Source organism: Trachurus japonicus, chromosome 15 (assembly GCF_045865225.1).
Source record: "Trachurus japonicus isolate A0001 chromosome 15, Traja_1.0".
In the NCBI taxonomy this organism is placed as follows: Eukaryota; Metazoa; Chordata; class Actinopteri; order Carangiformes; family Carangidae; genus Trachurus; species Trachurus japonicus.
The window spans coordinates 11709571-11723126 of record NC_140921.1 but is presented as its reverse complement, the minus strand read 5'-3'; the positions used below and the strand labels follow the sequence as shown (position 1 = coordinate 11723126).

General features: G+C 45.4%; 1 protein-coding gene across 8 annotated transcripts in view; it reads left to right on the top strand.

Annotated features, from left to right (window-relative positions):
- The window catches only part of cep170aa (centrosomal protein 170Aa), a 41231-nt gene that overhangs the window by 21216 nt on the left and 6459 nt on the right, over positions 1 to 13556 (top strand). For all 8 annotated transcript variants that reach the window (XM_085799622.1, XM_085799619.1, XM_085799621.1 and 5 more), the window contains exons 9-15: positions 2629 to 2802; positions 3006 to 3311; positions 7756 to 8124; positions 8294 to 8583; positions 10324 to 10416; positions 11131 to 11248; positions 11809 to 13386. In XM_085799622.1, the coding sequence (XP_085655748.1) occupies positions 2629 to 2802; positions 3006 to 3311; positions 7756 to 8124; positions 8294 to 8583; positions 10324 to 10416; positions 11131 to 11248; positions 11809 to 13386 (2928 nt within the window). The remainder of the gene's footprint in view (positions 1 to 2628; positions 2803 to 3005; positions 3312 to 7755; positions 8125 to 8293; positions 8584 to 10323; positions 10417 to 11130; positions 11249 to 11808; positions 13387 to 13556) is intronic.

Genomic DNA, 13556 nt, shown 5'->3' with positions numbered 1-13556 from the left:
TTTAGTGTTTAGGACCACTGTGGTCAGAAGGAGTGGGGGGAGGTTAATCAAACAGTGGAGCAGACTGAAGCGCCCTCAAATCTCTCGCCACATCTGGACGCTCACACTGGCAGCGTCTTCACCAGCCTAAAAAAACGAAGGCTTTGTGTACTTCCAACAATTACGGAGGAGACATTTCCATGCTGATTTTTCTGCAGAGTTTTGTAAAGTCTTTTTTTTTGTTAGCGTGAGATTAGAAAAGACTCATTTTCCTTAAAGCTCCACAAAAGCTCCACAAAATAAAATCAGGCGAATGGGATTGGCTACTTCAGTCATGGAAGAGGGTGAGTGGCAGCCAGGCATTTTTCCGTCTTGCAGCATTGACTTTTAGGCTGAGTGTTGGATGGATGTTGTGATGTTGGATTGGATTGTGAAGCAGCGTGCTCCAGGGGTTGTTAAACTCTGTATTTATCTAGATTACAGAAACCTCAGCGTTAAAAGAGGTTCTTATCGCTCGCTGTGCTTTTGAAATGGTGTGAGCACACCCTCTATATCTGCTTTAATAAACTGTTAACATCAGATGAGGCAGTTGAAGGGGAAGTGAAAAAGAGAAAAAGGACTCAGTGCAGGAAGTGATTTTGTGTGAGAATGTTTTTTTGTTGTTGCATGCATTTGTGTGTCAGTTAAGTTTAATGTGTGTCCTTTTCTCCTTCCCAGTGAATAGACTATGTTGTCAGAACCCCACCCCCCACCCCCCACCCCCCCCCACACTCCTTGTGTATTGTCACTCAGGCTGATTGGGTTACGCCATTGCGCCAGCTCCCCCTTTTTCTCCTCCCAACGCACACGCATGCACACACACATGCACTCATCGTTCACACAGGCCACTCTCTCACTCCACACTACAGCGATCATTAGTTAACCACTCTCTAATTCTCAGTAAGTATCGCTCTCAATTCCATATACTTTGGCTAATGGAGCTGGTGAAAGACTTTGTATTAGTCAAATGTCCACTTACCTTGGGCTTGTTTTATACCTGTGGATCTTTTAGGAACTATATGGGCCCATTAACTGTGTTTAGATCTCAGACACATTAGAATTTATAATGAGAGGTCACTACAGGTTATAAAATGATTGTTTTGAGTGTTGCCAGTGTTATTTAAAAGCAGTCATACTTTGGTGATAGCAGGTGCATTTTGTGTGTTGAGTGTCATGTGTCTGCTGTCAGTTTGAATTCTGCTATATAGCAGACTCTAATATGATCCTAACTAAGAGGCCGAGGTTTCTATGTTTCTGGAGCCAACAACTGTCAGCATTAGTTTGAACTTCACATGAATGTAATTAAACTAATTCATGAAACCCGTAACTTCGCAGAAATGACTAGGTGCTTCCCAGAAAGGCATGTGACCTGCGGTGACATCAGAGGAAGCTCTGATTGAATTCACACTTATTTGCTTGAATTACATATGTGAGATACAGGAAGTTGAATCAGTTCATCAAAATTTCAAGGATGGGGCAAATACGATGAGATAAGGTGCTTGTTGTTTTTTGTGATTGTGTTTTACAGGATTGTTATTTTTAAATGTATGAAGTCTGAAGCAGAAATGTAAAGTTTCAGTTTCGTTTGCATCTGTATTACTTTCACAGGGAAGTCATTGCCTTTTAAGCTTCACTCAACCTATTTAATCCACCTCATATTTGCTCTCCTTTTAAATCCATGTTGTAAATCTTCCCAAACTTGCAGAGCAGCTTATGCTGGCAACTGCTGACCTTGTTTCAAAGATGCCAAAGAGATTTTTTTTTTTTGTTCTTCAGTTTAGTTGATGACACTGTAATCACTAATCATTTTAATTTAGAGATTCTGTTTCTGGGAAACTGAATCTTTGCTTTGTCTCATGAGTCCTCAATGGCACAGTCATTTTTTTTTAATCTATGAATAAATATTATTATAACTCACACTTATGATTATATTCTGCAGAGTCAGTTTCTGTTTGTTGTTTCTTTTTGCCATTTGCCATGTGTCCCTGTTTGCTCCCCAACATGAAGCAGATGGCCCTTCTAATTTCCGAAAGTATCATTTATCATATTCAGATCCCACAGAGCCTCTGTTTGTTAATGTGCACAGATGAGAAAATAAGTGCTCCATGTTGTAGGTCCACCAGACTGCAGTCCTGAGTAAGTCCATATGAGACACGGTGAAATAAGACAGACGGAGACAGAACATGTATGTGCCTTTGCGCATGTTGTTTGTCATTTATTGGGCTGCGTCCTCCCCCAGAGGGAGACAGTAATTCTGATAAATGGTGAGACACACTTGCTGAAGAACAGACCACAATTGAATTGGTCCACGTGGAGCTTTGCTTGACCTTTCACTTCCGACTTTTGATAATGAATCTTTGGATTGATTTCTCACTGTGGTCTTGAAGCTCTGGCTTATGTTATGTATTTTCCACCCTCAACATTATATAGAAGCTATGACGGACTGTAATTGAATCCATACTAGTCCTAAGTCATGGAAGATGAACTAATGAAATATTCTTATGCCTATTCAAAAGCATAGAAGACACCTGATAAATTAGTTATACGGTATATAATGTGGGTCAAGCTGACAGTTTTTTTAAAGAAGTTTTTTGTGTTTTCCAAACTTAGACAGCAAAGAGGCTCGTCGTGGGGAGAAGGCTAAAGAGGACGGCCTTCATGCGTCCTCCGCCCACGATTCCAGCTACTTTGAGATCCCCACCAAGGAGGGTCACATGGCCAATAACGGCATCCATGAGATTCCCACTAAGGACACAGAGGGCAGTTCTGCTCACGGAGCAGCAGGTGAAGTTCATATTTTGTTTATATCATGATTGTTGTGTATATTTTATTTATCTTTTAGAGTTTAAAGGTGAAAAATGTTTATATTATTACACTAAGAAGTCACATTTATACATCTATTTTTAAGAGTGTCTCTCCACAACCTTGTATTTAGTGGAATTGACTGAGATTGACACGGTAACAAAACTGCAATGTCTGCTCCACAGCCCAAGGTCACGCCTCCTTCACCATAGAGTTTGACAACACATCTCCAGGGAAAGTCACTATTAAAGACCATGTGTCAAAGTTCTCGTCTGACCACCACCGATCACGCTCCAAGAAGAGCGGAGGAGGAAGTGGAGGCGCAGGAGCGAGGGACTTGAGCACACTTCAAGCGGCTATGATGGCATCGGAGAGCAAGGTGGCTGATTGGCTGGCCCAGAACGACCCCACCCTGGTGCGCAGCGAGTCAACGGAGGACGATAGCAAGAGCATCAAGAGCGATGTGCCGGTCCATCTCAAAAGACTGAAAGGTGGAGTTTATTTTCATCATTTTGTCCTTTCTTCTCTCATTTATGGTCTGTACTAACTCTTTCTCCTGAGTTATCGTTCAAGAGTTATCATGTGTTTTACGTTTATGTTACAAGATTTTACACTCTGTCTCAATTTCCCTCTTGGCTCTTCCTATGTGGAGACTGAGTAGATTCTTTGTTAGGAGCAGGGGTTGTTGGCAGTGGTAACCAAGCCAGGGGATTAGCAGCAAGCAGACAGAAACATTTAAACCCCTATCTACTCCCCTACTGCTCTGACAGCCAATGACAAGGCTTAGCATGAGTAGCATAGCACAGCCCCCCTCCATTGAATTCCACTTTTTCACCATTTACAGACATATTATCCAGCGAGCAGCACATACTCTGAGCATATCCTACTTCATGGCAGTTAATGCCCGACTTCAAGAGCTTCACATGTGGGTTTTTGTTTGATTTTTTTCTCTTGCATTGTGAGTGTGGACATCTAAAGCTTATTACTATGTATCCTGTGGGTAAGGATTGAGATTGTGTCTTTCTGTTTCTTTGTTCTTGTTACCTGCAAGCGGACAGCTACTGCTTTAGCTATTGGTGCCAGGAGTTGTGAGAAAGCTGCAGGCAAAGAGATGCTATGCTAAGCTTTGTGCTGCCGGTAAAGAGAGTTTTTATGTTGGATGCTAAGCTAAGCTACGGTAGACTACATGCTGGTCATGACTTAATTAAATGGAGGCCAATTTATGATGTTGTTGACGTGTGTGTGTGTGTGTGTGTGTGGGGGGGGGAGGCACCAGGAGGCAGGAGCTGATGAAAATGGAAATCTGTGAGGTAGCAGGAAGACAGGGGAAGTCAATTCATTAGTGGGAGTTAGTACATGCATGTCAACCGGCTGACAGAACAGCTCACCTAATGGATGTTGCTTACTGACTGACTTTGGAAATGATCGACACTGCAGTTTTTCCAGCTGAAACTGTGACTCGCTGATACTTGATGAGCTTGACCCTTGGTGTTCAATTCCCAGAAGAAGAAATGGAAATCTGAAAAAGAGCAAGGAATGAGAGTGTGACTGACTGTGACATGGGTTACAGGAAACTGAGAATAACCACAGAGGATGGAGGGAAAAGAAGGGTGGAATAAGGGAGGGAGAAGAGAGGAAGGGGAGGGAGAGGACAAAGTGGGGTGTGTAGAGGACAGGTGGACAGCTGGATGGAAAGCTGCCTAGTGATGCCAGCTGCAGACATGTGAGGTGTGAAAAAAATTGGGCGAGGAGAGCGGGAGAGCCTCAGTGTAATGCTGAGAGCAGCATTTGCAGCAATAACAGCAAAGGTGATTGGACAAAGAGAAGGCAAGAAGAAGAGAGAGAGAGAAAGAGGGGCTTGTTGCCTGGACTGCAGTGGAAGTGGAGAGGGGGGGGGGGGAGCAAAGGAGCAGGCAGCAGTTTTCAGTCGACAGTTGTTATAGTAACCGTGATGCAAACGATGTGATGGCAGGGAACGAGAGGACACAGACGTATATTTAGAATGAGCAGGAATTAGCAGTGAACATCTGTTTGTCTGCGCCTGTGTGTCTGTGTGTGTGTGTTTGTGTGTGTGTGTGTGGTGGCTGCAGGAGCTCGTGCGAGAGCAGCGTTTTCCGTAGCGACTGATGGGTGTGTGCGAAGCATGCACCGCTCACATGTGGATCTGTGTGGCTGAAATTCACCGTGTCTGTGTTTGGAGCATGTGCGTCTTTGGAACATGCTCAGCACTGATCTGCAGAGAAGCGGTGCAGCAGCGTGTGTGAGGAGGAGAAGCATGTGAGAATATTGTGCTGCTTAGGGTGTGTCGTAGAGGTGCCAGGCAGAGAGAGAGGCAGAGGTTTGACTTGGAAACTGAGGAGGCGAAGTGAAGAAGCTTTTGATTTGTGAGCAGTAAGGTGAGTTCTCACTCTTTATCTTGCAATGTAGGGGACAGTTCTTCACACTGACTGTTTCTGTCTTGTGTGTGTTATTGTAAAACTGTGCATTTTCCCAGTCAAAGATGTGTTTCTTTTGATACATGCTATGTTTTTAAGATTGCAAGATTATTTTCTGTGACTTTGACAAAAATAAGTACTTCATGCACAGTTGATATTCATAGAAGTGAAAGCTCAATAGATAAGGGTTGAAGTTAAATATTATAAATGCATATTGTTCTGTATTGTGTGCTCATAATGTTAAAGATGTTTTGGAGTTGGGCGTTTGTTTGTTTGCTTGTTTGTTTGTGTGGCTTTGTATGCATTTTAAAGCAAGTGCATCCTTGTTTTGGGCAGTCAGTTTTGTGTGTGTGTGTATGTTTGTGTGTATGTGTGTGTGCAGCCAGCGGCGGAGGCAGAGGCCAGCTCCACTGTGAGTCATGATGGGGCAAGTGGGGCAGAGCACTGGACACTCACAGACACCTCTGTTCTTCTCTGGCCCTGCCAACAGCCTCTTTGTCTGGGGCACACAGCATGAAAGACCTGCCTCTCTCTGTCTGCTTATCTGCAGATCTGCTCCAGCCACTGTAACGCACTGCTGCCTTCCTTCCTCTCTCTCTTTCTCTCCGTCTCCTTTTCTTCTTTTTAATGAAATGTATGCTTTATTAAATTTCAAGCAGTGATAAAAGACAGGAAAGGAGAAGGAGGAGGTGGATGGTGGAATGTTTCGATTGAGCTGCGGACTGTAGAAACAGTACTCCCGTGATTTAATAATGTCCTTCAGTAAAGTTGGAGGACAAAATTATTAGATATAACAATTCCCAGAATGCATATTGCTTTTCAATTGACTATTCCCGTCTTTGAAAATCCACATCCTCCATTTTTAATGTAGGTTAGTGTTTTGATGTAAATTCAAAGTTTTGAAGGCCAGACAGAGATAACCCCCTCGTGACATCACTATGACATCACATTTATTTTCTTCAGACTTGACAAAGCTCCTCTTGAGCCACAGAAAACATTGCACAACTGTTTCTAGAGGCGGAGTAGCACTAATTCTGACAAGTAAATTGATCCTTGTGTAAAAATCTGTGGAGAGTGGAGAGAAAATAAATACCTTTGTTATGTAGTAATGATGTGATGAACTAATATTTTCCATTATTATTTCCCACCTATTGTATGATTTTACACTAAAGATCAAATTAGAAAGACAAAAATGAAGTAACATTAGATAAATAGGCTGTGTTAAAATCCCCTGGCAGGCAGCTATGTTGGGCACTATGCCCTCTTTCCTCTACTTCTAGGACTTTATTTGTCTCTTGTCTGTTGTGGCTAAAGGTGAAAATCCTTGAACCAGTAGTGATGATTTAATTTTACTACTCTAGGAATTGACTCGCACAGTTGTTGCTGTAATATTTTGGAGGAAGAATGAGATAAATGGTATTATATACTGTCTGGCGAGGCACAGAGGCTGCGCTGTGGTTTCTGAAAGTGATGTGGAAGTGGAGGTGTCATGCAGTGTTTCATCCCCTCCTCTGACTGGCTAACTCCTGGCTCCCTAGCTGACAGGCTGATTGTGTGACGGCTGTCAACCCTACATTTCTACTACACTACGTTTCCTGCAGTTACGAACTCCCCCATTCTTCTCTTTGGCCTTTTCTCTACCCCCGCCTTTCCCTGCTCACCCTCCCCTTTTCTTTCTCCTCTCTCCTTTCACCTCCCCTCCTCCTCCTCCTCTATCCCTGAAGCCCTTTACCCCACAACACACACTCATACTCACATCCAACCTCCTTCTCTGCCTCCCCCCTGCATGTCCTCCTCCTCCTCCTCCCCTCCCCCTCATCGCTCTCTCTCTCACTGTCAGTGAAGTAGGCAGGGCTAGTAACCGTGTGGGTGGCATGTCTGGATTAGCGTGGCACACTGTCTGCCATCGCACAACATTGGGAGGACACGCTGATGCGACCCAGACTGATGAAAATGTAGAAATAGCAGTTGTGTGGTAGGTAAGCCCAGCCTTGTGAATTCAGGGTCTGTTTTGACAGTTGAATGAGTAGATTCAGGAAGCTGAAGGTTTATAGATCATTTCAGCCATAGTAGTTGGCAAACAGTTGTTTCTTATTAGGATGTGCTCCCAGGAAGGTTTGGTTGTGTGCTCTATGACACGTCGTCTTCTTCTTCTTTTTGGTTGCTTATTTTATGTAGGTGAACATGTGACTAGCCACCCTGATGTTTGTGTTGCAATGTGTATGTACGCTTGCTGTTTGTCTGTTGCTATGTTACCGGCACAGTTGTTATTGTATGGATTTAAGAATGTTGGCCTGTGTAACATCACACAGGTTTTCACCAGAGTGAGAGCTATTGTTAATTGTACTGTAAAACTAACTAACTTACTAACCCAGGTACTGTAAATAAGCACACATGTTACTGTTGTAAATGATGAAGAGTAATATGTGCCTTCTGTTAAAAAAAAAAAAAAAGCACAGTAAAAACTTACCTGGCATGTATTCTTTTTGTTCGCTGATAGGCAGCAAACACGAGGATGGCACCCAGAGTGACTCTGAGAACGGATTGGGCCTGCGTTTTGCCAACCGCCGCCATGCCCTGGAGGAACGTCTAAAAGCAGCGCACAGCCACGTGGGAGGGGGAGGAGGAGCGGGAGGAGCAGGCGGTGGGAACGTCACGGTGAGCGGGAGCCGGGCGTCCGGAACGCGCACTGCTTTCATGATCGAGTTCTACGACGAGGAAAACCCTCGCAAACGCCGGTCATATTCGTTTTCCCAGACTGCACCTTTGCTGGGGGCAGGAGCTGGTGGAGAGGGGCTGTGTCCTCAGCCCCCGTCTCACCCCAAGGTGTTCAGCATTTCCACCTCTGCTACTACAGCCGCGGATTCAGGTAATAAAACTGCCTTTGACTTTAAATGCTTTGAGAATTATGGCCTCATTTATTGACAAAAGTCTCAAGTTTCAATCAAGAGATGCCATCATTCATTCATAAAGTGTTGGTCATGTTTCCGTATCTGTGTTTCTTCAATTGATGTATTTTTTGTATTTGTGTCTCCTAGGTAAAGCCCCAGCTCCAATACCAGCTACGGTGACTGCAGGTGCACCGACAGCTGCTCGCGTGCTGCTCAAACAGAGGTCAGAGGATCCGAGTATCGGTCGGAGCTCAGCGAGTACCGGGCTGGCGACAGGTAGCCCCACCAGCCCCAGCGAGGACGCCTCGGTCGTGGGCAGAGGCGCCGGGGCCGCTGGAGGAGACGCGGAGGATGAGCACAGCGATAAGGGGACGTACACCATCGAACTGGAGAACAGGAACCCGGAGGAAGAGGAGGCCAGACGCATGATAGACAAGGTTGGGATGTTGAAAGATGTTAGTCACTGCTTCCACCAAATACGATCATTTCTGTATTTCCTACCTCAGCTATGATACTTGGCCTTGACAGTACTATCGTAATACCAGTGTTGTTACCACAGAAAGATTCAGAATCTACTGCAGCTGAAAGCTAATAGCATTTTCTCTTTTCTGCTTGTTGTGCTATAAAGAGGACGTTGTTACTCTGCACTAACATAATGAGTTTGACCAAAAACAGACCAGAGCAAGGTTAATGGCATCTTTAGTGCCTGCCTCGTTTGCACTTTGCGGGTTAGCAAATCCTTTGAGACTTTTTTTCCCCCGTTCCCACTGAAACAAAGCTATCGTTACTCTGTTACCTTGCTTGACCACCACTCCATCCTCGCTGTCCCATTGGTTAACCTAATGCTTCTCTAATAGCCCAGAGAGACACACTCCATCAAGCCACTGTCCTGTTTTATTAAACGAGCGCTCCAGGGAGGTTGAGAAATCACCATCAGTTTCCTACCACGGCCCCTGTCCTGTAGCACAGTGCTCTTTCATGGTCACATGTTTGAAAGAAGCAAGGAAACACTGAGAGACAGAGACAGAGACGGAGAGAGAGAGAGAGAGAGAGGATTTAATGTTGGTTTCTAAGATATTCCTTTATTCGCCCCACAATGGGAAAATTTCCCTTCTTCAGAAGATTTAACAAACACTTCTTTAGTCAAGTCAAGTCAAGTCACAGTTTATTTATAAAGCACATTTAAAACAACCTCAGTCGACCAAAGTGCTGTACAGTTGTAAAAATGCAATATAGTTAATCATAGACACTATAATAAATATAAACAATACAATGAATAATAAGAACTCAATTTATGACAAATTTAGAATAAAAGGGAAAGTAAAAGAGAGAGAGAGAGCCAAGATTACTTGCTCAGCTGGGAGTGAAGCCCAAGGATAAAAGATACGTTTTAAGGAGTTAGACCATCCTCACAAGTCAAGTAGGAATTAAAGAGACTTTCTTAAATAGATACCACAAAGGCAAAGATTGTAAAACCATTCTAGAAAGAGATGTTCACTAAGCCGAAGCATATGGTATGTATTTTTAGGCGCTTGTTGCCAGTAAAAGTTATTGCACAGCCATGCTTCAGACTTAACTAAATGGTATCTTACAGTGGTGCATATCCCTTCAAGTGTTGTATACAGGTGTTATCTTAGGAGGAGCAGTGATGTAATTGGTGGGGTGTATTTCTAGGCAGCGTTAGTCTGGATGCATTACTTTCAAAACTGGAAGTGTTGTTATGCTAATTCCTGTAATTAGGTGACACACTAATTGGCACACTGCTCACAGTATGTCCGCTCTCATTCACTCTCCCTTTTGTGTGTGTGTTGCGTGTGTGTGTGTGTGTGTGTGTGTGTGTGTGTGTGTGTGTGTGTGTGTGTGTGTGTGTGTGTTGCTATGATACTCAACTATCAAGTGCAGATCAGTGCTTTAATTCTACAATATCTTCCTCTGGCTGTTGTTCAGTTCACTTTTGTTCATCAAGAGGACTGTAGAATAATATTATCACAGTGTTTACATATCAAGTGGGTATTTAATATTCATTACAAAGTGTGCTGCAGTTCTTACTTGTTTCAGGGTGCATACAGAACAAAGGCTAATTGGACAGTAGCGTATTATACTTTGGCAAACTGTCAATCCTGTGCCATATTGTAACCTTTTGTCCTGTCCTCCTGCTTTTTTTCAAACCTCTGTAGGTGTTTGGTGTCCAGCAGAACCAAGACTCATCATCTCTGTCAAACCTGAAAGGAGAAGAAAAAGGAAAGGAGACTGGACAGACAGGGAAAGAGGTAGAAGACTCTTTATCGTTCACCTATACACAAGTGTCCATTACCACAATACTGATGCTGCCCAGGACGACTCATTCTTTATGAATTTTGTTTGGATTAGATAAATCCTATTGTACAGTAAAGAACAGCCTCTATTTATCCCTCTCAAACCAGTGTAGTATAACGGCATATTACAAAGCGAACTAAGATTCGTGGCTGAGTTTCATCATGTGAGTCACAGTCAATCCCATGGCTTGACCACTCTACTCCCCTAGCCTGCTAATGGGAGTAGGCTAGTCCTCCCAGAGACTGACCTAGATCACACTCAGATGAGGAGAGACACGCTACTGCCCTTCAGGCAATTTCATAAGAGGGAGAGGACACTGTATGAGCAATGGCGGCCTTTCTCTCTCTCTTTTATGCCGTTTTAGATCGATGTCTTTGTCCAAGTAAAATGAGCAACAGCTCAGCTTTTCTTCTTCTTCAAACTTTCTCATTACATTAGTTTAAATTTGTCTCTGAGTGTGTAAATGTTGTCCGATGAGTAGAATATATGCCATTGCCTTGAGATTGTAAAATAACAATACAGAAATATTTTGCTTTCGATTCTCACTAACAAAATAATTTCCATCATCATGTACTACATTTCAGTTTAAATAATCACGCCACTTTTACTCAACTGTTTCCTTCTCTCTTGTCACCCCACCCTGTCACCTCCCTCTTGTGTTGGCTCAGGCTCTTCCTGGTGACTCAAGCTGGGTCTCTCAGTGGGCCAGTCTAGCTGCCAATCACACCAGGACCGACCCAGAGGGATCGGGAGCAGAGACAGCTGCCTTCCTGCACAAAGAGAGAGGTACATTTTCACTTTAATATTTAGGTTTTAAATTCTCTGAGAGTAAAGAGGAACTATGCAGGATTTGTAGCTTAACTGTGCTACATTTTTACCTTAATTAAACAGCTTTGGAGTAATTGTGATGGTTTGATAAATGGCTTAACTTGTTACGAGGGAGAATGGAGGCTCTCTGCCTTCCACTTGCGTGTCACTTATTGCATCTCTTTGCTGAAAACCAACCTTGAAAGATCGGGGCCGCTGCCCTGGTGTCCCAGCTCTCGTCTCTGCAGCACTGCGACACAAATGTGCCCCTCTCTTGTTTATGACAGATTAAACTACACAAACATACACGTTGTAACATCGTATATGATATATACGATCTATATAGTATATGAGCTACCGCTCTATTGATTGATTTCTCGCCTGCTTTGTTGTAAACAAATGCACATGGCCGAGAGGAGGGTTAGCAAAAGTGACCAGACTTGCACTTGTCTGATTAATTCAGCTTTCAGATGCATATAAATCACTTCAACTTAAAATCATATACAGTTTGTAAAACATTTACATCCTTTGTTCTCTAGGAACTGATGCCTTTGAGTCTGGTGCATCCCTCAGCATAGGTGAATCCTCCTCCAGCCTGACAGACCGTAAGCGCAGAACCCTCCCCCAGCTCCCAGCAGACGACCCCCGGGCTAAATCCAGCACCAAAGCTCTGAGGTCTGAGATTGGGGAGAAGCAGGACACTGAGCCACAGGAAAAAGAGAACAAGGGAGACGGGGAGTCCCCAACTCCCATGGAGGCTAGCGAGATGACCAGCAGACGGAAACAAAGCTCCACTTCCTCTCCATCCAAGGCTCCTCTCCGGACCTCTGGCAGCAGCGAGAGGAGGAAGAGGTCAGAGGAGCGGAAAGGAGGAGGAGGAGGAGGAGGAGGAGGTGCAGTGGAAGGAGGAGAGAAGTCTGGGAAGCCTCTCGTGCGCCAGGGCAGCTTCACCATTGAGAAACCCAGCGCTAATGTCCCTGCAGAGCTCATCCCACGCATCAACAGAGGCGGCAGTGGGCGCGAACGCAGCGACTCTGTGGGCAGCATGGACACCGCCACGCTGCTGAAAGACACTGAAGCTGTCATGGCGTTCCTGGAGGCCAAGCTAAGAGACGAGAACAAACTAGACCAGAAAATCAGTAAAACCACTCAGGGTTCAGGTTCTGGCTTCCCCCTCCGGACCGGCTCCATCTCCCCCGAGTCGGACGTGGATACGGCCAGCACGGCCAGTCACGTGGCGGGAGATGCAGAAAAGAAAGCCACATCTGGCGGGATGCAAAAACGGCGTTCCCTCAGCAGCATGCACCGAGAGAAGAGCAACATGAGCACGGCTTCCAAGAGCAGCGTCACTAACGCAAGCGCCCGTGAGCGTTTGGAGAGAAAAACTAAAACAAGAACTACAGACGCCACGAGCCGGACTGACACACGCCGCTCTGTGCAGACGTCCTCGACCTCCTCCAGAGCACGCCAGCCGTCGCTGGATCTCACCGATGACGACCAGACTTCTTCCTTCCCCATTTCTGACATCCTCTCCTCAGACCAGGAAACCTACTCTGGACCGTTGGGGCACGGACGCGGGTTAGATGACGGCCTCCATTCCAAACTCGACGGCAGGTCGACCAAGTCCTCCGCCGGTAGTTCCTCCAAAACCAGCCGCACTCTCCAGGCGGCCACGGCCTCCTCCCTGAACAAGCAGGCGGCGCTGCCTCAGCCACGACCCACGAGAGCCTCCCTTCTTCGCCGCGCCCGGCTCGGGGACACGTCTGACACGGACCTCGCGGATGCTGACAGGGTCTCCGTGGCGTCCGAGGTGTCCACCACCAGCTCCACCTCCAGGCCGCCATCTGGTCGGAAGGGATTGTCGCGACTGGATCTGCTGGCTCAGCCGCGTCGAAACCGCCTGGGCTCCATCTCGGCCCGCAGCGACTCGGAGTGCACGGTGACCCGGAGCTCCACCTCTTCACCCCGCCTGTCAGCCGAGACCGCCCTGCGCCTCGGGCTGCGCTCGTCAACGCCCACGGAGAACAGGCTGACACCCAGGATGAGGGCGAGCAGCGTGTCCAAACTGAACGAGACGAAGACAAAGACCACTACATCTGGATACTGTTCACCCACAGGTGAGCACATCGGTTTCATGCCTGTCTCTGGTTTATTCAGATTATTTGCAGATTGTAGCTGCGAGCAAACAGGAACAATGAATTTCTAAAACAGGATTTGTTACTAAAGTTTATTTTGAACATAATTGTAGATTGTTTGCAAGACAAGAATAAATAGTCCACAGTTTGCA